Source organism: Lepisosteus oculatus, chromosome 14 (genome assembly GCF_040954835.1).
Source record: "Lepisosteus oculatus isolate fLepOcu1 chromosome 14, fLepOcu1.hap2, whole genome shotgun sequence".
NCBI lineage: Eukaryota > Metazoa > Chordata > Actinopteri > Semionotiformes > Lepisosteidae > Lepisosteus > Lepisosteus oculatus.
Genome location: NC_090709.1, coordinates 56,314,082 through 56,339,043, shown reverse-complemented (window position 1 = coordinate 56,339,043; position 24,962 = coordinate 56,314,082). Strand labels below are relative to the sequence as shown.

At 45.6% G+C, this 24,962-nt stretch overlaps 1 protein-coding gene across 5 annotated transcripts; it reads right to left on the bottom strand.

Annotated features, from left to right (window-relative positions):
- Positions 1-12,882: 12,882 nt before the first annotated feature.
- On the bottom strand, positions 12,883-24,694 carry LOC138243140 (uncharacterized). Of its 5 annotated transcripts, none has more exons than XM_069198654.1 (10): positions 24,566-24,694; positions 21,803-21,832; positions 20,990-21,019; positions 20,768-20,821; positions 20,214-20,324; positions 19,915-19,977; positions 19,323-19,394; positions 18,139-18,201; positions 13,889-13,951; positions 12,883-13,388 (listed from the first exon to the last, which is right to left on the bottom strand). In XM_069198654.1, exons 1-10 carry the CDS (start codon positions 24,663-24,665, stop codon positions 13,336-13,338), a joined length of 639 nt encoding a protein of 212 aa, XP_069054755.1. In that variant the 5' UTR covers positions 24,666-24,694; the 3' UTR covers positions 12,883-13,335. The 5 variants fall into 5 exon arrangements, with proteins under 5 accessions (XP_069054755.1, XP_069054760.1, XP_069054756.1 ...); XM_069198659.1 differs by having other exon boundaries at positions 12,883-13,306; XM_069198655.1 differs by having other exon boundaries at positions 19,323-19,385.
- Positions 24,695-24,962: the final 268 nt, after the last annotated feature.

The window sequence follows — 24,962 nt, the reverse complement described above, 5'->3', positions numbered from 1 at the left end:
GCTAGCCGATTCAAACTGAGGGGAATGTAATACAGCCTGCAGAGGATTTCTATCACTACCTGAACGGAGACTGGGGAAATAGGACTGGGCGATACTCCTCTCCTTCAAGTGGGCCATCAGAGACTACAGGGACTAAGCAGAAACATTTGTGTGGCCCTCTTCAGTATTTTACAGGGAAGACTGCTGCCCCTCTGTATTCAATATGACCCTGGGAAGGACCTTTTGCTGCTGCGAATGCTGTTTTTCGATGAAGTGATAATGAATGTGAATGTTGTTATAAAATAAAAGGGCACTTATACAATACAAATGCTTGTCGCTGGTCTGTGTGTGCGTTGGTGATTCTGGGAGATAAACAGAACCTGTGGTCATGTAGAGGGGCCCTAGCACCCCGTTTGTATTGTTATTTGGTGTAGTCGGACACGAGGCAGAAACATTCCTCGCCCATAGGGTTCACCTTACTGTGACATAAACATTAAAATAAGCCCCTATAGGACAAGCGGAAGTGAGATACAACATCAAAAGAATACATCAATTAAATAAAGTAAGGGGATCTCTTTAATTCAAGACTCCAGCCCAGCCTGCACTCAGGGAGCAATCCTAGGGGTGTCATCTTCACACCTGTCTTTCCTGGGGAAGGATGAAGGACCGGTCCCCCTCAGACAGGAGCTGGGTGCCCTGGGTGTGCGGTTCTGCAGGCTGGATGGCTGTTAGGAAACGTGGAGAGACACTACAGCCGCCGAGCTCCGAGCAGCAGGACTGGGAAGTCTGGACAAGAGAACCACGCCCCCTCTCTTCACGGAGATCAAGACCACCAAGATCTCAGGGAGACCATGTCCGAGGTTTAAATACAGAGCGGGCTTCGAGGCCCAGATCTCCCAGGGGACCGAATCTTCTCGGCTTGGGAGCGAGGAAGAGCAGCTCTCGGTCTCTCCGCTGGAGAGACCTGCAAACCGACACTCAAAGCTTCCGAATTAAGAACGCCTTTCTAAAACAAAGCACAAAGAAGCCCGTTTTGTCTTTAATTCTTTTTATTGGAAAAAAAATGATATGCAGCAAACTTTTACCTTAACAAGCGTTCAAAGCAGCTTCTTTCTTGGCTTCTTTGGCAAGAATCTGCTTCAACAACATGGCTGGGCAGCTTGTTCCCCACCCCCACTACCCTCTGTGTACAGAAGAGCCTCCTGTCCTGACTGGAGGATCTCACCCAGCTGTGTCTGGAAAGAAGCCAGAGTATCGGCTTCAACAACACACCTGGGCAGCTTGTTCCACACCCCCACTACCCTGGCTCACTGCGGGTTTATCTAGTAAAGGGTCATACTCACTGTGTGTGTCCCATCTCTCTGTGGGTGTGTCCGATGCCGGGGGGGGAGAGCTCCCATTTTGGGTGTGTCAGACGTGGGCCCTTCCCCTTGTGGGTGTGTCTAATTTGGCCTAATCCCACTCCCACGGTGAGCATGTCTAATATAGTGTTACTCCCACTGTGTCTAATACAGTGTGGCTTCTTTTCAGAAAGTTGGATGGGATCCAACCCCTCCTACCCCAGCATCACAGAAGGTTTCCTGACTAGGACTCACTATAGCTCACTATAGCTCATCTGCAGTCGCAGTAAAGCCTGATTGATCTAGCATTCAGAATCCCAACCAACCTGACAAACAAACTGCTCTCCCCCTGTGCTCTGGCAGGCACTACTGTACCTGTAAAGCACTGACCACTGGGCTAAACGACAGCTACTACCCCACAGCAGTGTGAATTATAAACAGCTGAATGCAACTCACCTCTGCACTCTGCACACACCCTGGACAGGACAGCAGTCCATCACAGGACACACACACTCACACACCTTGGAGAGGACACCAGTCCTTCACAGGACACACACAGACACAGAAACACACACCCTGGACAGGACAACAGTCCATCAGAGGACGGACACAGTTGATCACAGGGTGCTAGGGTTCAGTGTTCAGTCATCTCCATGCTGCCTGTGACCTATTTCTCTAAATCACACCTGACAGCAGGTCCAGTCGTAGGCAGCGGACCATGTCACAGGCAGGGGGTTCTGTTTCAGGCAGCGGGCCCTGTCTCAGGCAGCATGTCCCGTCGCAGGCAGAGGGTCCTCTTTCAAGCGGCGTGTCCAGTTGCAGGCAGCGAGCCCTGTCAAAGGCAGGGGGTTCTGTCTCAGGCAATGGGTCCTGTCTGAGGCAGCATGTCGTGTCTCAGGCAGTGGGTCCTGTCTGAGGCAGCAGGTCCTGTCTCAGGCAGCGGGTCCTGTCTCAGGCAGCGGGTCCTGTCTCAGGCAGCGGGTCCTGTCTCAGGCAGTGGGTCTCAGACTCACCTCCTCCCTCTTCCGCTGGATAGAAAACTTGTCCGTCTGCCTGCTCCCTCCAGTGCAGGGTGTGGTTCCCCAGGAGACCCCGCTGGGCCAGCAGGTCCTCCATCTGCAGACACAGATGGACTGAGCGCTGAGCGCCAGGCTGTGTGCTTACAGCTGTGCTCAGTGACTCAACACTCAGGCCTGCTGCACTGTAGGACAGCTCACACAGCACCGGCGTGCACCTCAGACACATCGCTAACACCCCTGGATTCAAACAACACGGGTTCGAGCTCTGAAACATCGTGTCGGAGAGCAGATCTGCTCCGTCTCTCCTGCTGAGCCCCTGGATGAGACCTGGATCTGAATCCCTGAGGATCGAGGACAGGAAGTTTATAACCCACCTCTCAACATCTGGAACAGTCTGTCTCGGAGTCTGAAACGTTCCCTTCCTGGGGGAACCCCAGTCTCCTTGGTGTAATTCCAAATCTGCTGTCTGCTCTTCAGCCTCAGGATGGTCCTCTTCCCCTTCCTCCTCTGTGGGTCTGGGACAACAGGCATCAGTGAGGTCAGGTGAGGGGTGTGAGTGTGTGATGAGGTCAGGTGAGGTGTGTGAGTGTGTGATGAGGTAAGGTGAGGTTCTGTTGCAGACCCAGCACTCTGGAGTGTAACATCGAGCGCAGATCTCTCCTTGCTCAGATGTCAGGCGAGAGGCCTGGTCTGAGAGCAGACAGACTCTGGGTTCTGCTGTCTCCACCTGCTGGTCCAACAAGTGCAGAACAGGGAGCCGCCCTCAATACATCCTTCAGCAGCCATATCACTCTGCAACTCACAACTGGCAACCCACTGAAGCTAAGCAGGTGTGAACCTGGTCAGTACCTGGATAAGAGACCTCCTGGGAAAAGCTAAGGTTGCTGCTGGAAGAGGTGTTAGTTGGGCCAGCAGGGGGCGCTCACCCTGCGGTCCATGTGGGTCCTAATGCCCCAGTATAGTGACGGGGACACTATACTGTAAACAGGCGCCGTCCTTCGGATGAGACGTAAAACCGAGGTCCTGACTGTTTGTGGTCATTAAAAATCCAGGGTGCTTCTCGAAAAGAGAAGGGGTGTAACTCGGTGTCCAGGCCAAATTTCCCATTGGCCCTTATCAATCATGAGATAAGGAGTCTTAAAATCCCTAATAACCCCCATCTATGAATTGGCTTCATTACTCTGCTCTCCTCCCTACTGATAGCTGATGTGTGGTGAGCGTTCTGGCGCACTATGGCTGCCGTCGCATCATCCAGGTGTATGCTGCACATTGGTGGTGGAGGGGAGTCCCCATGTCCTGCAAAGTGCTTTGAGTGGAGTGTCCAGAAAAGCGCTATAGAAGTGTAAGCTATTATTATTATTATCATCTCTGGAGCAGAGGAAGCTCAGATGCTCCTCACAGCTGCGGTTGGTCCAGCAGCCCCCTCTGTCTCTGTTCAGGCTTCACAGGGGCTGGAAGCAGGCCGGCCAGGGGCTCCCCCTGCACCCCAATTCTGATTGATCAGGGGAGCCTCGTTTGCCCAGGACCAGGACCCCGAGACTTGGTTCTGTCGCAGGCCCAGCCAGACCAGGGTGGACTCAACAGACTGTCCATCTGCCTCTCAGGCTGCCCTGCAGGTCCACCTGTGCTCGTCTCTGTCCACCTGCTGACCCAGGCTGCCCTCCTGCCCAGTTCCTGAAGCTGGACACCTCCTGGTCTGACCACTTCCAGGGCTCATTGTACAGGCTGATCCACATCCTGTAACCCCGCGCTGACCTCCAAACCTTCTCATTCTCACTCTGCCTCCTCACACTGACCAGCTCTGTGTGCTTCTGTCTGCAGATTCTGGGCTTCAATCCAGGTCTGGTTAAGTTCAATCAGGGTGACGTTACTGCGCTCTGAGCAGACAAGATAATGTATCAGTGAGTCAGTGAGTCAAAATGTCAGTGAGATACTCGAGTGATGGACTGTCCTCTTACCTCTGTTGAGTGACAGTGGTGAAGTGTGACTCTGATTTAGAGCAGAGAGATTTCAGTGAGATACTGGTGTGATGGACTGTCCTCTTACCTGTCTTGTTGAGACACATGAAGTACTTTCTCTCCTCACAGTCTCTCTCTTCCCATCCTCCCTCAGAGTCCATCAGCACACAGACGCGCCCCTGGGTTTGAGCGCAGGGACTCCCTGTGACACTCTGTCTGTTCTTATACACACCAATCAAAGCTGCTCCTACATCACCAGTGTTTGTGAGGCTGAGAAGTTGTCTCTGCTGCTCCTCAGTGAACACAGTGACCAGGTCTGTGTGATTTTACCGGCAGTATTTCTGAGCTTCAACCCATGACAGTTTATAGCGTATGAAGTGGTACTGGTCAGAGGAGTGTGTAGCTTTAAACAAAATACATATACTGTAGAAATAATATTTCTGTACATTCTGAAATTGTCGTTTACTTGATATTCTGTCTCTAAATTCATTATTTGCTCTTTATTGAGTTCTGTATTGCTGCTGTGAGAACAAGGTCAGATGAGGGAGATACAGCTCTCTGCTGCTGTTCTCTCAAGCTGGATTCTCCTGAGAGAAACTTAGCCCACTGACCTACTGCTTGGGGCTCTGGGACAGTCTGTCAGGGTTGGACTCAGCAGTGTAGCAGAAGAAGGGGCTGGGATATCTTCCAGTTGCATTGTTCCATTCACCTCTTTTTTATTATTATGTACACCATCTTTTAAAAACATCTCTGTGCACTGGGCTCCTCCTGCACCTGGCTCCCCAGGACTCCAGTTGTGAAACCCAGAGCACCCCCCGTCAGACCACTCCCAGCCATCCTGGAGCAGAGCAATCCAGACAGCGTGTCCCTGCGCCATCGTCTTGATCTGCTCAGACTCTCCCACACTGTCCACCCTGAGCAGGTCGGTGCAGCTCTGTCTGCAGTGTCTCTGGGCTGCAGCGAAAGTCTTGTTTTTCTCAATTACTCTGTACTGCTGTGTCCCACCTGTGAAGACAAGTCAGGAATGATGGTGTGTACAGCTGTGAGACTACAAATCCTACAATACTTTGCACCCCCCATTTCCTCTTTCTTGTTCATTCCTATGTATAGTTAAATAGGTAAAGTTTTATTCAAACATTTTAGCTGTGATGCCTTCTTCGGGGTCTGATAGTTAAAAAGCTCTCATTCCAATCCCTTTGTTATCATCAGTTCCCCTTTCACCTCGGTGAGCTGGACATGTTCATGTTATTTTGTTATTATTGGCAAAAAATATTTTTCATTTTTTTTCCATTTCTCTAGATCTGATAATCGGGTAAACCAAGATGTGACATGAATACATTTTTTTTTTGTTTAGATAAATGTTTTTTTAAGCAATATAAATATTGAACCTAATATGTTTGCTCTTCAATGAACACAGTAACCAGGTCTGTGATTGTGCCAGCAGTATTTTGTTTTTGTTTTTGAATTTTGTTTTTATTTAAAACTATTTTCATTGCATGGACAGTTATGGACATTGTCAATGTGACAATTACACAATATGCAATAACATTAATACAATAACCTTCTCAGTGTGATTTAGAGAGGTCTCTGTGGTTTATGCTCTCGGATACTGTATGATATTTGTGATTACTGAATGCTCTGTCATTCTGAGAGATATTAGTGTTAAGTTACAGCTTACTGTAATAATGAAAATACGTTTAAAATTCTAAGAAAAGGGGTCTTTATAGGTCTTTTCCTGTGATATGATCCCAGGGAAAAAATGTGTTGAAGTTTGTGTATTTTAAACCTGATTTGTAAATGCACACGTAATTTAGGACTACATTTCCCCTGATGCAATGCAATACAATGACTGCAACATGTGATGAGACTACAAATACCAAAATGCACTGCAATTGAGCTCTTCCTGTTCCCTGCTTATTCCTGTGTTCTACAGTTTAACTCAGATATCACTCTGAGATTCAGTCCTGTGTACAGGGTTGTCTCACCTTGACTCTCACATATGAAGTAGTTCTCCTCACTACAGTCTCTCTCCTCCCAGAATTCCGCTGCGTTGAGAGCAGCACAGGGGAGCTGACTCCTCCAGTGAGCGAAGGTCACGACCTCTCTGCCAGTCCACCGCCAGCTCTCTCTGCAGTCTCAGTACAGGCCCATCCCGGCTGTGCCACTGGGCAGGTTAGTAGTATTGCGGACTGTGTCCATTTCTGCTGTGCTGTTGATGGAGGCCAGGTCAGTGTAGTTGTCTCTGCAGTGTCTATGAGCGTCAGCCCAGTTCAGGGGTGAGTCCACAAAGTAGAACTTCCCGATGAGGCTGGATCCAGAAGGATAGAGCACTGGTAACACAGAACCATGGGTTGTGTAAGTTTCTCAAATTAATCTGTATTGCAGTTAAAAGGGTCTATAAGCTATAGAGTCAGTTTGTTTAAATACATTGTGAGACACAGTAACACCACATTGCTGCTGTACTCCACCCGAAACTCACTCGTCACACCGGCGATAAGAGAGGTGACCCTCCTGTCTGTAACGGACAAGTCTGTGTGTGACTCTGACAGCATGGCTGTACTGTACCTGAGCCCTGTAGACACTAACAATGCAGCTGGATCTGCTGAGTGAGACAGACTGAACACTGTCCATCTTACAATAATGACCTGGGGGAACCAGGTCCTCCTGTGCTGTGTTTTTACACAGGCGGTTCGTCTCTTCCTGACCTCTCATACAAACCAAGCCATCCTGAGCCGGGGTGGGTCACTGGGAGGGTTTCTAGCTCAGATCCCTGTGGAAGACGCGCCCAGTGCTGTCCTCGCTGCTAGATGAGAAGCAGCAGCTCTGTAGTTGGTCCTAATGTTTGTGCCGGAGAATATTTCCAGACCCTGTTTCTGCGTGACTGGTATCGTTGCCTGTGGGTGATCTCTACCTCTGTGTCAGCGGCTGTGTATTTAAGTCTGGGTCCTTGTGTTTGGATCTGCTGGATCCAAGTGTGAGGAAGAACTGGGCAGCCTTGTGTCAGGGGGCCCTTGGTGCTGATCACCATCTCTCAGTCTCGTGTTTTGTGTGAAGCAATACCCATCTGTGCCTATCCTTCGCCCCCCTTGTTTATCGAATTTCTGTTACTCCCCTCAGAATGCAGATACCGACACCACAACTTCAAAACCAACAGATCTAAGATCTCATTCATACCTGCAGCCATATCCTTAGCACTTGATTATCTATGCAAATTTAATAATAATAATAATTGCTTACACTTATATAGCGCTTTTCTGGACACTCCACTCAAAGCGCTATACAGGTAATGGGGACTCCCCTCCACCATCACCAATGTGCAGCATCCACCTGCATGTTGGTGTTGTGGTCGTATTTTTTTTGTCTGGTTCTCTGGACGCCCACACTGCTGCTGTGAGTAATAGAATAATAGAGACTCTCTCTCTCTGCAGCGGATGAGAGCTGAGGGGCTGACTGGAGACGCATGCCCAGGGGCTGCTGGATTCCCCCAGTCCTGCACAAGCGCCCTGCTGCTTGACCTGGGAGCAGAGTCACAGGCTCATCTGCCAGGAAGAGAAACACCAGCCCCTTCCTCTCAATCCTAGCAGATCTGCTCAGAGGTGAAGACACAGCGTCTCTCTCGGCTCTGGGTTCGAATCCTCCTGCGTGACACAGCACAGACACGTCTGACACAGTTCCTACAGGTCACTGGCGTGCTCAGGTCTCGCTAATGGGTTCAGTCAGATCTGAATTAACTCAGCCCTGCTGGGCTGCTACTGATCCCCCTGGCTGGTGTGGATCGGTCACCAGTGGAGACTGGGGAATACTCTCGAGATCCTGATCCCCGTTTAAACTGTCAGGACCCCCCACTTCCACTCAAAAACACCAGACTCTGCACTGCTGGGAGAGATTCCCAACAGTGGATTTCTTCATTCTCATCCTGCTCTCCTGTCTTCCCTGCTGATAGCATTAAGGAAATGTTCTTGACTCTGGTCTTGTCCAATTGGGCTGGCAGTGTCCAGCGCCCCAGCAGTGTCAGGCTCTGCTGTTCTGGGTTCAGATGGGCTGGCAGTGCCCAGGTCTGACAGTACTGCCCCAGCAGTGCCAGGCTCTGCTGTTCTGGGTCCAGATGGGCTGGCAGTGCCCAGGTCTAACAGTACTGCCCCAGCAGTGCCAGGCTCTGCTGTTCTGGGTCCAGATGGGCTGGCAGTGCCCAGGTCTGACAGTACTGCCCCAGCAGTGCCAGGGTCTGCTGCTGACCCTGTTCTGGGTCAGAGAGTCTAGGTCTTGTATAGCTGATCTGAAAGTTCTCTGTTTTTCATGTATGTTGTTTTGGTCTTATGTGTCTGTGTTTTCTTTCTAATAGTAGAGATGTTTAAAATAGTTTTTCCAGATTGATCCATTTTGGCTTGCCAATTCTTCTGGTTTTGGTTTATTTAAATTCTTCCATTTTTAATAGAAACTTTTTGATCTATCGATTCCTCGGTTTTCCGAGAGCTGTCCGGTTATGTGTGTGCTTCTTCTCCTCTTCAGGTTGTGTTTGTGGTGTTTTATCATCTCACAGTAAGTAGGTGAGGTGCATATCTGTGTTGTGTGGTTGTCTGTGTTTTTGGTTTGATTGTTCTCGCAGTGGTTTTCTAGCGTTTCTGCACTCTGTATCAAACCGTTCTTCTTGTGCTCTTGTTTCTTGAGTTCGTTTTGTATTCATTCTTTTGAATTTTAAATTTTGAGGCTGGTTTCTGAAATATGTGATTTAAATCTGTTATAGCCCTGTTGATGCCTGATTTGGTGGTTTGATACGCAGTGTTTTGGAATGTACAGTAGTTGATGATGTCTGAATTTCCTGGTCACTTACTATCTCCTCTCTGTCTGTCTCCTGCCTTTCTATTTTCTCTCCCTCAGATTTCCCTACAAACACAGATTGTCCGTTCTCTATAACTAAACTCATGAAGGAAATACATTTGTTAAAAAAACAATAGGTGAACAAACAACCAACATAGGGAGTAAATAAATAACAATACTGATATCTCTCTTAGTTAAAATAAATAATTTCTTCAAGTAATTAAGAGACAGTATTTCAGTCAGAGACCACAGAGGCTAAAACACTCCTGAAGAACAGATGCCCCATCTCTTTAGGTACACCAATATTTCTATCTTCTCCTCTCCTCTCTCACTGCCATCTCTAACCTGTCTCTCTCTCTCCTCTCTCACCCCATCTCTAACCTGTCTTTCTCTCTCACACACCCATTTCTAACCTGTCTCTCTCTCTGACTCTCTCTCCTCTCTCCTCTTCTGTCTCCTCTGCCTACAGACACAAACAGGAGCCTGACTGTTCAGCAGTTAATATTTCAGACCAAGAGGATCTGTAGTTAATTTTAGAGACTCTTGTACCAGTTTATATCTCTTGCAGAGTGGCAGGTAGCTACTGTCTCAATAGCAGGAGGCTCTACACTGAGGAGTCACTCTGCCCTGAGCCTTACCTCCTCAGTGCTGTGTGTCGGTTGGTCAGGGCGTCTCTCCAGCTGAGCTGTTTGTGTGATGTGTGTCACGCCCTCTGCAGCCAGAGGGCGCTCCTTCTCTGTCCTGTCCCTAGTTCCCTGCCTGCTGTCCTTCCAGTCCCTCTCTTTCCCTTGGGCTATATATTTCCGGGTCTTGCACTCTGCCCTCGCTTAGCATGGACGTTCGGATGTCCTGAGACCCGTCTAGCCCCAGGTCGCCCCACGTCCGCTACCTGAGGGCATAGGTATCTATACGGCACTCCTGAACTCTTTGCACTAAGGAGCCCGGGCCTTTTTCCTGTCTCGCCGCTACGCATATGGGTCTTTTTCCGCTCTCCTGCCTGTGTCTGTCAGGGGGTTTCAGTGGGAACAGTGCAGGAAGGACATCAGAGAGTCACCTTGCCTGAGTCCTTGCACATTGACTCAATGCCTGCGTCTTCAGAAAAGCTTTTTCGTTGGTTGATCCCTCTGTCTGCTCCCTTCCATCTTCTATTACACTTCTAATCCCTTGAATTTAATTGTACTACATCTGGTTTCTCCTATCTTTTTATATTGTTTTCTTTCTGAGACTCACTTTGAGAAGCCACTTTCAGAGTTGTTAAAGTATTATTATTATTAATGGGATGAGACTGGGCAGTGAGCTGTTCCTAACAGTGGCTCAACCCTGGTAGAAACACCTCCTGCTTTACAAGTTCAATCCAACATAAATTCAGCCTGAACTCTATCAGTTACTCTTTCTGGTTCCCTTCTCCTTGTTTCCGTTCGGAAGGGGGGACAGAGGGGTTACAACTTCCTTTACATCGCCTACAGACTACAGGAACATATTGCCACCACACAGAACAAGTTACAGTATGAGCACTGAGTGCCTGTTTCCCTACCAGAGGGAGCGTCACCCTCTTTTTTCGCTGCAGAACAGATGTGGGGTGAATGGAGTCTCCCCAAGAGCTCACAGCTGGTGCCCTCTGGCCGCCATTTGGTGTCTTTCAGAACACACTGCGTTCCGATCCTTTGAGCACAGCTTGTCTGAAAGGTCTTTACACCCTGTATGGCTCCCGGCACCCTGCACAGTCACTGGCAGCAGCTGATAGTAGTAATAGGACATTATGAAAGTGCACAGCTGTGTGAGTGCGTCTGCTGTAGGGGTGACCGGGCAGCCCAGAATATCTTCAAGGGAAAAACTCTGATTTGGGGCCTTATGTGTTGATCTTTCCTTTTGTCTATTTACATATCATATATCTGCTCCACTGTTATATTCCTGTTTTCTCATTATTTGATATATTTTCTCCTGTGATTTGTCGTATCGTTACCTTATATTTGATTATTAAGTTACAGGTATTCTTATCCATTCAGCTGTGTTTGCTGGGTGGTTAGATTGTCTAATTTCCAGTTTTGTTTCCTTTGTGTTCCAAACCTGTGATCACAGCTCATCTGAAAGGTTTTTACTCCCTGTATCATTCACACCACACTGCGTCGCTGAGTATTATGATAGACTACTGTACTGTATCCTTGCAGATACTTTTTGAACAATCCTCGATTGGACAGCAGAAAAAAATGATATCAGATAACTTTCATATTCTCAATTCTGAATATCAACTTATCCTCTCTGGAAAACATTTTAGGGTTCCCAGATGTAGATCAAATTGATACTAATATTCATGTTCCCTTATCTATTTAAACAGGGTAAATAAATCTGTGTCAGTAACGGCTTACTTTGTAACAAACTACGTAATGTGTAATTTAGGTGATGTGTAATATTTTGTGATGTATTCAGATGAGCCGAAGCAATGTGTGTCCGTAAAAAGGTTTCCCTAGGGGGATAGGACATCAAATAAAGTTGATCTTATCTTAAAACAGTTTTTCCTTATTCAAGTACGTTTGCATTACAAGCATGTGGTTTTTGCATTTTTATGATATTTCGGATGTGAATCTGTTATTTTTGTTGAGCTTTGTCTAGACAAGTAGCCTTACTTATACAGTATGTGGAGCGATTTGCTCATGAGATGTCTGCTTGTTCTATTTCTGAGCTCAGTATAAGGTGTAGAAAGCATGACTGCAACATAACCCACCTCTCGTCCTGGCCCGAGCCTTAGGCTCGCCCCCTTGTGCAGGGTTAGAGGTGTGAAATAACATTGTAACTATTCTCCATTAATAACATGTTGATTGCATGTTTCTAGATGGGTATAACAGAGATCTCAACTACAGAGGGCTTTATTAGCCAATGAAACATGGTAGCTTCCTGAGAGACACCACAGGAAGACAGGAGTTTGTGATGAAAGTTCGGGAGGGATGGCAACAGCCAAGTTCAATCAGACAGGCTGTCAGTATTTTAGCATTCACTCCTGACTCCTCTCCTGAAACACTGTGAATACTGCACGTGATCCCCTTCTCTCCCTCGCGTCCCTCTCCCACCCCGTCTCCACCTGTGTAGCTGTTCCCTGGTCACTCCTCCTCCTCAGCCAAGTTGGTTCGGCCAGATTTTCACACCATGATCCTTTCAGTACGCTTAATTCTTGGTCTTGTTTTTTTTCTCCCCAGAAAACTGACTGTTCGCCCCACCTCTGCACTAAGTGGCCCCCTGATAAAGTCAGGTTCCCTTGTGCCTTGTGTTTACAAGTAATACTTCAGACCGTTCAGCCTCGCCTCAGGGTGTTTGGGTGTTTGATATATACAGTTGCAATGCTGAGGCCTGTGATTGTGATGCTTTAAGGCTACAGGAGTCTCTCTGGAAATCCTGAGTGATTTCCGGCGTTCAGGCAGAAATACAGTACCACCCTCCCACAGTGCCAGTCCTACAGTGTCCAGTCTGCAGAATCTCCTTGAGATGTGGTCTCTCCGATAAGCGATCCCGCCAGCGAGAGACTAGCTAAAGCAGGATGTTCTGTATGTTTCAGTTAATTATACTGTACATGCACAGATGTTGAGCTCATCATCCTTTTAATTAAAATATATTTTGTCATCTATGCTAACTGTAGCTAAGATAAAACTATCAAGGTTACAAATAAATAATTATAAATTAAATATATGCATTATATTGCTAACGCTGATGCAAGAGGCAAGTCATAGGAACTGAACACAGAATGGATAGGAGTCACAGTGAATGAGAGAGGAATGAACTAAATTATTTAAAAGGATTAAAACACTGAAAAACAGGAGACACAATAAGAGATAGGAGATCACAGGAAATACCTCAGTAACAAACATACAAACACACAGGACAGGAGACACAGCGAGAGAGAGGAGATCACAGAGAATCCCTCAGTTTTAAGTAGACACAACCGGACAGGAGACAGAGTGAGAAAGAGTAAATGAAATACAGTGGGATTGATAGGAGATGGGTTGTAAAGAGATTGGACACACAGAGATGGAAAGAAAGACGGTGTCGGTTGAACTCGCTGACTGAGTTATTTGACGTTGCTATTTCTTTGGCAGATTAATGACTTCCAAGCACACGAGGTCCAGAATTTCGTTGGCGTGGAAGAATTGTTCCAGGTTGGTCTCCTCCCATTCCTGCAGGTCAGTGCCCCTTCAGTCAGACTCTGTGTTCAGGGAGACACACAGAGAAGTCTCACACTGTGAAAAATGCTCCAGAGCATTTGTCCACCTTTTGGAATTCTTCTCCTATAGTGAACAGTGAAATAAAACCAAGAATGGGAGACTTCTTTACACAAAGGGTGGGGTGTGTATAGAACAAGCTGCCCAGCTATGTTGTTGAAGCTGATACCCTGGCTTCTCTCCAGACACAGCTGGGTGAGCTCCTCCAGTCAGGACAGGAGGCTCTACTGTACACAGAGAGGGGAACAAAGCTGATACCCTGGCTTCTCTCCAGACACAGCTGAATTAAATCATGGGATCAATTAATCACTAACTACCAGACAGTGTTGAAAAAACTAAAAACCTTCTCTTGTTTTTAACCTTTCTTCAGTTTTTAGAAAACCTGTATGCAGAAAAAAATATTTCATTTTTTACTACTTCAACGGTCAGATCTCTGGGTATTTAAATCTGACTAGAATGTGTATTGTACAAAATCTCTTTTTCACTATCAGTGTTGTTGTTTTTAGTGTCATTTTCATTACTTCTGCAGGTTTTATACTGTGGTTAACAGTTAAAAAAGTCCTCACTTTGTGCTGCTCTCGGTTTGTTGATGGTGGCGTACTCAACATCACTGTTTGGTTGTGTGATGTCTGTAAAGAACAGGATACAGGTCAACACTTACGTTAACTTATACTATACAGGTCATCACTTATACAGATGCAGCCATTCAAAGTGCGCGGTACAGACACGTACCGGAGGTAATTGCCTACGGCATCGTGCATCGTGACGCGTGATGACGCGAAATACCGCGGTACGTGATTGGTTGACCGACAGGGGCACTCGTGGTCTGTTGGTCTGTCGTAGAAAGACTTACTGTAAACGTCTTTACTTTGCCCGTTGTAGATATTGAATTTTACCACTGAAGGGAAATCTTAGTAGCTGAGCATAAAAAGAATAGGAGCATACTGTAACGCGTGTGAAAGCCATAAACGATATTAATTTTGGAACATAAACATACAGTATATAGCTGGTCTTGGTACTTTAAAGAAAAAATACACACCAGTATTCCATTTCTCCCTAAACATTGTAAGCTTCGAAGTCTTTAACGTGATACCAGAGTCAACAAGCATACTTTTAGAATTTGATTAAAAGGGAATATAATATGGAATCGCGCATCTCAAGAATTTAATAACGGTATGATTACATCCGTGTGCTGCGACAGGGCTGTGTAGGGCTGTTTCGCCTGCCTGTTCATGTGAGCTGTCTTGTAGCCTACTGGTCTAGGTGGGTGACTACCAACTGGCAGGTTGTGTGTTCAAATCCAGCTGGTGCTGGACTTTTCATTTTTATTTATTTATTTTTTAATCGCGTAACATAAACATATTACCATATGCAAACTGTACTGTATACAGTATGTATATGTATATTTAATGTCTTAACTGTGCCCGTTTAATTGAATTTAAAAAAATTATTTAACACGAACATTAAGCTGTTTACATCTTCCGCCTGAGAACAGTCACCCGTTGCTACCCAACGCAGAATGGTGATTGGCTGACACCATCTGACACCCGTCTGATTGGAGAAAAAAGATGTGCTGGTTTGCTATACATACTGTACCAGGAAGAGGATTTCTTTCTATTCAAAATGTGTATTTTAAAAGTTTAAGAAGTAAAAACCTTACAGCGTACACAGATTTCTAAACTGATCAGGATCGTTATCTTTGTCTTATGCATAATAATGTTCACCGCTCTGTCCAGCAAATTAATAATAAACTTTATTTTATATAGCGTTTTAAACGAATAAGTAATTAGATTGCTCATAAACCTAATCACTTGCTTTTTCTTTTTATTTAGGCTCAGATTTCAACTATAGATCGTATTATTAATAACCATAAGAACAACCAACCAACAAAAAAAAACATATAAACATAATACCAACCAAAAACATAGATAACAACCACAATACAAAATCAAATATATCAAACCATTTTACTCTCGCAAAGTCCTCCAATTATCATAATCCCGCCCCTTATGCAAAACCAAACCTTCCTCCCATCCCAGTTTATCATGTTTATCTTAAACAAAATCCACCTCAATTTTCAACATAAAGCATTACACAAAATCAATACCTCAACACTCCATACTCAACAACGATAATTCACAAACAGCCAGAACATGTAACTACACATTCCCAAACAAACCTAATTTCCATAGCCCCGCCCCTTATGCAAAACCAACATCCCTCCCCTGTTCTCTCTCTCCCCTGGCGGTTGTAATTGTTTTTATTTTCAAATAAATTTTAGCAAAGTCATGTATTTTAAAAATCTTAAGATTTTTATATTTATGTCTTTATTTAGTGGTTTCATTAGTGACAAAGGCTAAACTTTCTTGGAAAAATGTCTTTTATGTAAACCATGTTTGCTATTAATTAATTCAGGGCTAAAATATGTTCATTGTCTTCTAATGAAAGAAGGGTTCCTTTCGCCGTAGTCGGGAGCCTAGCCTAACTAGTAAGTACTGTACTTACTGGGTTTTTGAGGGGGGGGAGGTGTCTTTCGCTGGAAATCTCGCCTCCTACTTTGAAAATACCCGTGAAACCGGTTCAATTCGTCACAGCCAGCACTCCTGCAGAGAGGGGGGTTGTACTTGCAGTGCATACAGTACACGCGTTCTGCTCTTCGTTAATGTCTAAGCCGGAACATATCATTATATCTCATTTTGTATTTCTTAAAAAAAATTGTTTTCCCAACAGTATTGTTTTTAACCTGTAAAGCGCTTTGAGGAGCCACCTTTAAAGGCGCCATATACAATAAAGTTCATTATTATTACTATTGTAAATTTGCTGGACAGAGAGGTGAACATTATTACACAGAAGACAAAGATAGCGATTTACATCGCATTGTGTATCGTGCTGCTTTAATACAGTTTTAAATAATTGAAAGTCTAAACAGTATCAGCTTTATTTATGGGTTTTAAATAAAGGTGATTTAAACGCGATTTAAATCAATATAAATGTTTATATTGTAACGCATAGGTGACTATTCATTGTTATTAAAATGACTTAAATTCGATCATGTTGTGATATTTAGAAATATACATTTGTTTGGTGCGAGTGAGGTTTTATTTAATCTCTGACCCAGGGAAATGTTTTATTTTTTCAAAGAAATGTTTGTTGAAAAAAGAGTTATGACTCCAGTGGGATTCAAACACACAGCATGTGAGGTAGGAGTCAGGAACCTAACCCACAGTGCCACCAGCAAGGTCGCATGCAGAGTGCTGAAAAAGCACTACAGAAACATTATCAACAGACAATGTACAGCATGTACTATTCTTGTGTTGCGGTACATGAATATAATTATATCGTTATTAATTTCTTGAGATACGCGATTCCATATTATATTCCCTTTTAATCAAATTCTAAAAGTATGCTTGTTGACTCCGGTATCACGTTAGTTAAAGACTTCGAAGCTTACAATGTTTAGGGAGAAATGGAATACTGGTGTGTATTTTTTTACCGAGTACCGAGACCAGCCATATACTGTATGTTTATGTTAAGATTTCCCTTCAGTGGTAAAATTAGATATGAATATTCAATACTTAAACGGGCACAGTTAAGACATTAAATATACATATACATATTGTATACAGTACAGTTTGCATACGGTAATATGTTTATGTTACGCGATTAAAAAATAAATAAATAAAACTGGAAGGTCCAGCACCAGCTGGATTCAAACACACAACCTGCCAGTTGGTAGTCATACACCTAGACCAGTAGGCTACAAGACAGCTTACGTGAGCAGGCAGGCGAAACAGCCCTACATAGCCCTGCCGCATTACACGGATATATTCATACCGTTATTAAATTCTTGAGATACGCGATTCCATATTATATTCCCTTTTAATCAAATTCTAAACGTATGCTTGTTGACTCCGGTTTCACGTTAGTTAAAGACTTCGAAGCTTACAATGTTTAGGGAGAAATGGAATACCGGTGTGTATTTTTCCTTGTGATATTTTAAGCTCTAGTTGAATGATAGGTGTCGCATTTTAAATCATTTTCGTAGTTAGAAATTATGAAACGCCCTGTTAAAAGCAAGGAAGTTTTTATGCCCGTTGAAGTAAAACAAAATGCCTGACAAAGTATGGCTTGGACAGATTACAAGTGCTTGTACAAATGTGCTAAAGAAATTATACTTTGAGTATACAGCTTGTCCAGAGTCATCCATTATTAATACTATTAGTAATATCTTCAGTAAAGGCTTTGATGCATAAATATTTCTGATAAAGGTAGGTTGTGTACTTTTGTCCAACTGAGCAATCTTGCTTTCATAAAATATACCAACATTTTAATGACTGATGATTAACATGCTGTAATACACAGTTCAAAATTAAAGGCTCAAATGCTGTACATGAGAGGTTAAGCTCCCCCTGGCGGTTTTACAAGGCGACGCCGGATAGTTAGTCACGTGACACACGTGAACCGCGTGATACCCCGGTGGGCGTGTCGCGGTATGCCGTGAAATACCTCACCCATTTTGAATGGCTGCATCTGTACTAACACTTAAACAACACTTACATTAACTGTACAGAACGACAGGACTCACTGTTCACACTTGTATTGACACTGTACATGACAACAGAACTCACTGTTCACACTCGTATCGACGCTGTACACGACAACAGGACTCACTGTTCACACTCGTATTGACGCTGTACACAACAACAGGACTCACTCTTATTACACTTGTTCACACTTATTAAAACTGGACAGAGCAACAAGAAGTTATGTTTTAAAATTTCTGCTAGTTTTATAGGTATAAGTAAAAGGTCCTCACTTTGTGCAGCTTGGGATTTGTTGACTGTGGAGTATTCAACAGCAGTATCTGTCTGTGTTAATTCTGCAAAGAATAAAACACATGTTCACACCCATTAACACTGTGCAGAGCAACAGTGATCTCGGTGTGTTAACACTGTACAGAACAGGACTCACTGTTCACAGTCATATTGACACTGTACAGAACAACAGGACTCACTATTCACACTCGTATTGACACTGTTCTCACTCATATTGACACTGTACTGAACAGGACTCACTGTTCACCCTCGTATTGACACTGTACTGAACAACAGGACTCACTGTTCACACTCGTATTGACACTGTACAGAACAATAGGACTCACTTTTCACACTCGTATTGACGCTGTACACAACAACAGGACAGATGTGATCTATCCACCCTCCCAGATGTGATGCCGGGCCTTTGCAGAACCTACCTCACGTCACCAGTTCCACCCCTCCAGCATTTCTGTTCCCCACTTCTCCAGCTGGGCAGACTGGAGCCACAACAGGAGGTTACAACAGCAGCGTCTGCATCGGGGGCCTCGAACCCACGACCCGAACTGCACGCGGTCACAGCACGCCACCGAGGCCTATCAGCAGGCAGCTGCTCCTTGGGTTCGGAAGGCACTGGACTAGGAACGGGTCCAAGCCACCAGGGGGAGCTTACTGCGCTCTCTCGGGTCAACTGAGAGCTCCCTGCTGTGAAGTCACAGGAGGAACTGGTGCAGTCTGACCAAGAGACACTGGGAAATCTCCTGAGGGGCCCCTCCAGGGGCCTTCTGTCATAATCTCAAACACAATCTCAGTGGAGCCCCGCCTCAACCTGTCTGACTGTCCGAACCTGTGGCTCCTCCTCCTGCTGAGCAGGATCACTGCTGTGACAGCTCATCATTAGTGGAGTAAAACTGACCCGTCTCTGGATGGTCTTATCCCAGCTCCCCTTCCCTCTCTCGATGTCTCCTGTGTCTGTAGGTGTTCCACAGGGAAACCAGTTCGACATTAAGTGCTCATCCTTTCACTACACTGTTTCCTGGTTGGTACCACCAAGGGAACACAGTGTTTCAATGGTTGGAAGGAAAAGGCACAATTTTTTAAAAAACCCGCAGAGCCACTTTATACTTCTGATGACAATAGAAGGGACATATTTACAAGTACTGTTATAAAAGGTCTCGGATCTCACCGTTACCGGCTGGGAGTGGAGTTTGCGCCAGGCAGTAATAGGAATCCGTTTTCTCCAGGCGTTCTGAAAAAACTCAAAACACATGATGAGAGACCGCAGTTTTAAAATTAGTTGAATGCAGATCGTGGACCGCTGGTTTGCTAACTGAACCAAACTTGCTCACGCTGGATCCCTTAAAACCCACAAACCCACAAACTCAGGACAGTCAGGACAGTGAAGGAGTCCTCATGGAGGAGATCAGATACAGTGAGAGAAGAGCCTAAGTCAGACAGAGACAGGATCAGAGACACAGTGGAGAATCAGGACAGTGAAGGAGTCCTCATGGAGGAGATCAGATACACTGAGAGAAGATCCACAGACAGAGAGAGGATCAGAGACACAGCGGAGAGTCAGGACAGTGAAGGAGTCCTCATGGAGGAGATCAGATACACTGAGAGAAAAGGCATAGACAGAGACAGGATCAGAGACACAGGGGAGAATCAGGACAGTGAAGGAGTCCTCGTGGAGGAGATCAGATACACAGAGAAGATCCATAGACAGAGACAGGATCAGACACACAGTGGAGAGTTAGGACAGTGATCCCTGTACTCACGGCTTGCTCTAGCTCCTGTGTCCTTGATGACTTCATAGAAAGGCTCTGGCTTTGTCTGACTGTCTGCAGAGAGAGGAGAACGGACAGGGTGGGTATCTGTAAAGGTGTGGCTGGGGGTCCCATAGAACCAGGATTGGGGACCCCTGAATGATGTCATCAGTTAGCACTGGAGATTCAGAGTTCAGCTGGAATGAAGACTTAGAGATGTGGGTGTGGGGGGGGGGGACCCCTGGACCCCTGTTCTAGATGATTGATCTCCAGAGCATGGGCGGGGGAATGGAGAGATGAGTGGATCCTACCTCTGGGTCTCCTTCTCTTTCTGTGACACAGGATCCCCAGCACGAGCACACAGCACATCAGTAGGACTCCTAGTGAAGACCAGATCGCAGCCCAGTTCATTTGCCTCTCCTCTGTAGACACACCAGAGAGCGTGCTGAGATAATTCAGACACGTGCAGAGGAGTGTACACTGGAGGCTGTTTCATGATGCACTAGCAGTGGTCACAGGGTGAACACTCCTGGTGTTCACAGTGCACTCCCAGTATTCCCACTGCACTCCTAGTTTTCACAGGGTGCCCAGAGCACTCCTCATGTTCACAGGGTGCCCAGATCACTCCTGGTGTTCACATTGCACACCCAGTGTTCAGAGGATACCCAGTGTTCCCAGTGCAAACCAGGGTACACAGGATACCCAGTGTTTCCAGAGCACACCCAGTGTTCACAGGATACCCAGTGTTTCCAGTGCACACCCAATATTCAGAGGTTACCCAGTGTTCCCAGTGCACACCCAATATTCAGAGGATATCCAGTGTTCCCAGTGCACACCCTTGAAGTGGTATTCCAGCTATACTCACTGGGACTTGGAGGAGCAGAAGACTCTGTAGCAGTGGTGCTGCATGTTGTTGAGTCTGGGAATGAATAAAAGAGGTTGGTTCGGCACAAGCTCCAGACACCAGTGGGCAGAATTGACATTGTCATCCTTTCTGTACCCTTTAACCAATGTGCAAACAACGTATCTTTTATTCCTCATTTATATAGAGGCTAGGGACCGTTAATAAAATTATATACTTTCTCACCTGGACATCCATTGCAACATGCATAACAGTCTGAAAAAGAAACAGAGTTTGATGAGGCACTGCAAACCCATCCTGGCTAACTCAGCCCCTGCTCACTCTTTAACCAGCATGCAGTCATGTTGAGTGAGTCCTGTTGTTCAGTACAGTGTCAATACGAGTGTGAACAGTGAGTCCTGTTGTTCAGTACTGTGTCAATATGAGTGTGAACAGTGAGTCCTGTTGTTCAGTACTGTGTCAATATGTGTGTGAACAGTGAGTCCTGTTGTTCAGTACAGTGTCAATACGAGTGTGAACAGTGAGTCCTGTTGTTCAGTACTGTGTCAATACGAGTGTGAACAGTGAGTCCTGTTGTTCAGTACTGTGTCAATATGAGTGTGAACAGTGAGTCTTGTTGTTCAGTACAGTGTCAATACGAGTGTGAACAGCGAGTCCTGTTGTTCAGTACTGTGTCAATATGAGTGTGAACAGTGTCAATACGAGTGAGAACAGTGAGTCCTGTTGTTCAGTACAGTGTCAGTACGAGTGTGAACAGCGAGTCCTGTTGTTCAGTGCTGTGTCAATACGAGTGTGAACAGCGAGTCCTGTTGTTCAGTACAGTGTCAATACAAGTGTGAACAGCGAGTCCTGTCGTTCTGTACTGTGTCAATACGAGTGTGAACAGCGAGTCCTGTTGTTCAGTACAGTGTCAGTTCGAGCGTGAACAGCGTGACCTGTTGTTCCGTACTGTGTCATTACGAGCATGCAGACAACATATATTTATATTTAATTTATATAGAGGCTGGAGACCCTTAATGTAGTTATATACTTTCTCACCTGAACAATCAGTGCTGCTTTTATTAAAGTCTGAAAAAGAAACAGAGTTTGATGAGACACTGCAAAACCAGCATGGCTACCTCAGCCCCTGCTCACTCTTTAACCAGTGTGTAGCAAAATGGAAATGAGCGAAAGAAGGGAAAGAGAAGAAGCAGGGGAATGGAAAGATGGATCACTACTGTCCGCTGTGTCCCTGATCCAGTTGGTCCAGGGGTCTGTGTCTCTGGTCCAGTTAATACAAGGGTCTGTGACTCTGGTCCAGTTAGTCCAGGGGTCTGTGTCCCTGATCCAGTCAGTCCAGGGTTCTGTGTCCCTGGTCTAGTCAGTCCAGGGGTCTGTGACTCTGGTCCAGTTAGCCCAGGGGTTTGTGTCCCTGATTCAGTTAGTCCAGGGCTCTGTGTCCCTGGTCCAGTCAGTCCAGGGGACTGTGACTCTGGATCAGTTAGTCCAGGGGTCTGTGTCCCTGATTCAGTTAGTCCAGGGCTCTGTGTCCCTGGTCCAGTCAGTCCAGGGGACTGTGACTCTGGATCAGTTAGTCCAGGGGTCTGTGTCCCTGATTCAGTTAGTCCAGGGCTCTGTGTCCCTGGTCCAGTCTGTCCAGGGGACTGTGACTCTGGTCCAGTCAGTCCAGGGGGTCTGTGTCCCTGGTTCAGTTAATACAGGGGTCAGCTGGAACCTATTTTAGGTTTTCAGATGTTCTTTTTTATTTGTGAATGTACCTGTATATTTTTGCAATACATATTTTTTCCTACTGTTTAGAGGGATATATACACTCACACACACACCCCCACAGTTCTGACTGCATATTTAGTGCAGCAGCTTCCTGTTGGGTTTCTGTGGCTTTTTAAAAAGCCGTTTGTCGATTTCCTCTTGGAGTTACAAGAGCCAGATAGATACGATCGACAAGAGCAGAGAAAATAGAAACGGTAAAAAAAGGCTTCCTTGCAATCTTGCAATTGCTGGCAATGTTTTTTGTATGTTCGTGTAAGGAAGAGGTGAATTTTGAGTGTCAGACAAATTAGAAAACGCTCGTGTAGAGAGGAGTGAGGAACAAGCTGCCCAGTCCATGTTGTTGAAGCCGATACCCTGGCTTCTCTGAAGACACAGCTGAATGAGATCCTCCAGTGAGGACAGGAGGCTCTTCTGCACACAAAGGGTGGTGGGAGTGTGGAACAAGCTGCCCAGCCATGCTGTTGAAGCCAATACCCTGGCTTCTCTCAGCCCAATTGGCCATGAGCTGTCACACAGGCCAGATGGGCCAACTGACACTTCTTTAAACAAAGGGGCGGTGTGGTGGCTCTGTGGCTAAGGATCTGTGCCTGTGGCTGGAAGGTTGCCACAGAATCCCACAGCCGGCAGAGGAATCCCACTCTGTTGGGCCCTCGAGCACAGCCCTTAATCCCAAGTGCTCCAGGGGCACTGTATAAATGGCTGACCCTGTGCTCTGACCCCCAGCTTCTCTCCCCGTCTGTGTGCCTGTGTGTCTCATGGAGAGCAAGCTGGGGTCTGCAAAAAGACAATTTCCTAATGCAAGAAACTTTATATGGCCAATAAAGTGATCTTATCTTATGATCTTATCTAAGGGGTGTGGTGCTCCACACTATAACCAGAAAGGCTTATTTTTTCCATCGGTGTTTATCGGAGGACAAAAACAATTAATACAAATTATGTATTTGCAGAAGTAATTAACCAGTTAACATGGGAAGTAGTTTGTTGTAGATGTGTCTTTGAGTTAACACTGCTAATTCCAAACAAGATAGCGGGTTGCATCTGCTCTACCAGAGTGATTGCTCTTACTCCGTCATATTAACCTGAAGAAAAGCTCCATTTCTCTACTAACGTCGATGCTTTTGATGCTTTTCTTCCAATTGCTGCTGCTTCTACTCCTCATAATCCTTTTCAGTTTTTGAGAACAAGATATTTAGCTTTGAAGCTGGAATTACAGAATATGTTTAGATATAAAACACGTGCAATATGTAGATATTCTGTCTGTGGTGCATCTCTTACAGTAAATTATCTGGTTCCTATCCTCTGTATCTATGTGTATACTGTACGTACATACACAGTGGAAAGTGACAGTACTGGGACAGGGAGATGAAATGAAATGCACTGGTGTTTAAGAGACCAGTAAAGTCATATAGAGATCAGCAGAAAGAAAAAACCCACTGTTTCGGCTGCTGAGCTCTCTGAAAGGTGTGATGCACAGTATGTATAAATTATAGACCTATTTACACATCGTATGTGTGCCAAGATCCATGTATATGAACAAGTACAGGTTTATTCCACGCTGAAAAGAGAAGAAAAACAACATTTCATCATATAAACTTCTTTTTTTCTTCTCTTTTCAGCGTGGAATAAACCTGTACTTGTTCATATACATAGATCTCAGCACACATATGATATGTACGTACATGTATAACCTTTACTTGTTGCTTTGCAGCCTATGCATGCTGACGCAGCTCCCTACGTGATCTGTGTACAGTACATGTACATATCGTATGTCTGTGGAGAACTATGGATATGAACATTTACACTACAGTAATACTTTCATTTCTACGATTTTTGTCCTGCCTCCCAGCAGCTTTGTTTTACACACAGAAATGTAACAAAACAGAACACCCAAATATCTCCAAACATCTGCTGGATGTGTTTGTCGAAATGCACGTACTGTATGTGTGTAGAATGCTCTGGGACTTGGTAGTGTGCTGGGGGCCAGGTTATGGAAGGTGATGGAAAAAGGATGGGAAGACGGAGCTCGCTCACCTGTGGAGTCGCCGGAGCATCCGGTGACTTCCCCCACGCGGTTCAGAGGGAGCAGCAGCAGGAGGAGCAGGGAGATGAAGAGGCAGGCTCGGAGTCCCATGGCGTCTCTGCAGAGCCCAGCTGTATCACACTCACACAGGCGCGGGTGTGAGCGGCACAGCTATTTGAACCCCCGCTGCTATGCTGGAGGGATGGGGCGGGGGGTGACATGTCGCTTGGTTTCCTGCGAGTAGTTTCAGAAACTTGTGTCTCCTCCCAGCAAAAATGAGTGAAAAAAATAACTGAAAATCAAGATTTGGAGACATTTAATTGCTCTGTATTTACACTTTAAGCAGGAACTGACCCATGAATAACCGGCTTACAAACCCCAGGTCGAGTCCAGTTGAGCCTCACTGTA

What these genes read in the sequence shown, in the direction of transcription:
- LOC138243140 (XM_069198654.1), bottom strand. Translation starts at nt 24,665, where the DNA reads ATGGGACTCCGAGCCTGCCTCTTCATCTCCCTGCTCCTCCTGCTGCTG. An exon ending in CACAGGAGCTAGAGCAAGCC is followed by an intron (nt 19,395 to 19,914) that starts GTGAGTACAGGG and finishes ATGTGTTTTGAG; the next exon opens with TTTTTTCAGAACGCCTGGAG. An exon ending in CAAACCGAGAGCAGCACAAA is followed by an intron (nt 13,389 to 13,888) that starts GTGAGGACTTTT and finishes TGTTCACTATAG; the next exon opens with GAGAAGAATTCCAAAAGGTG.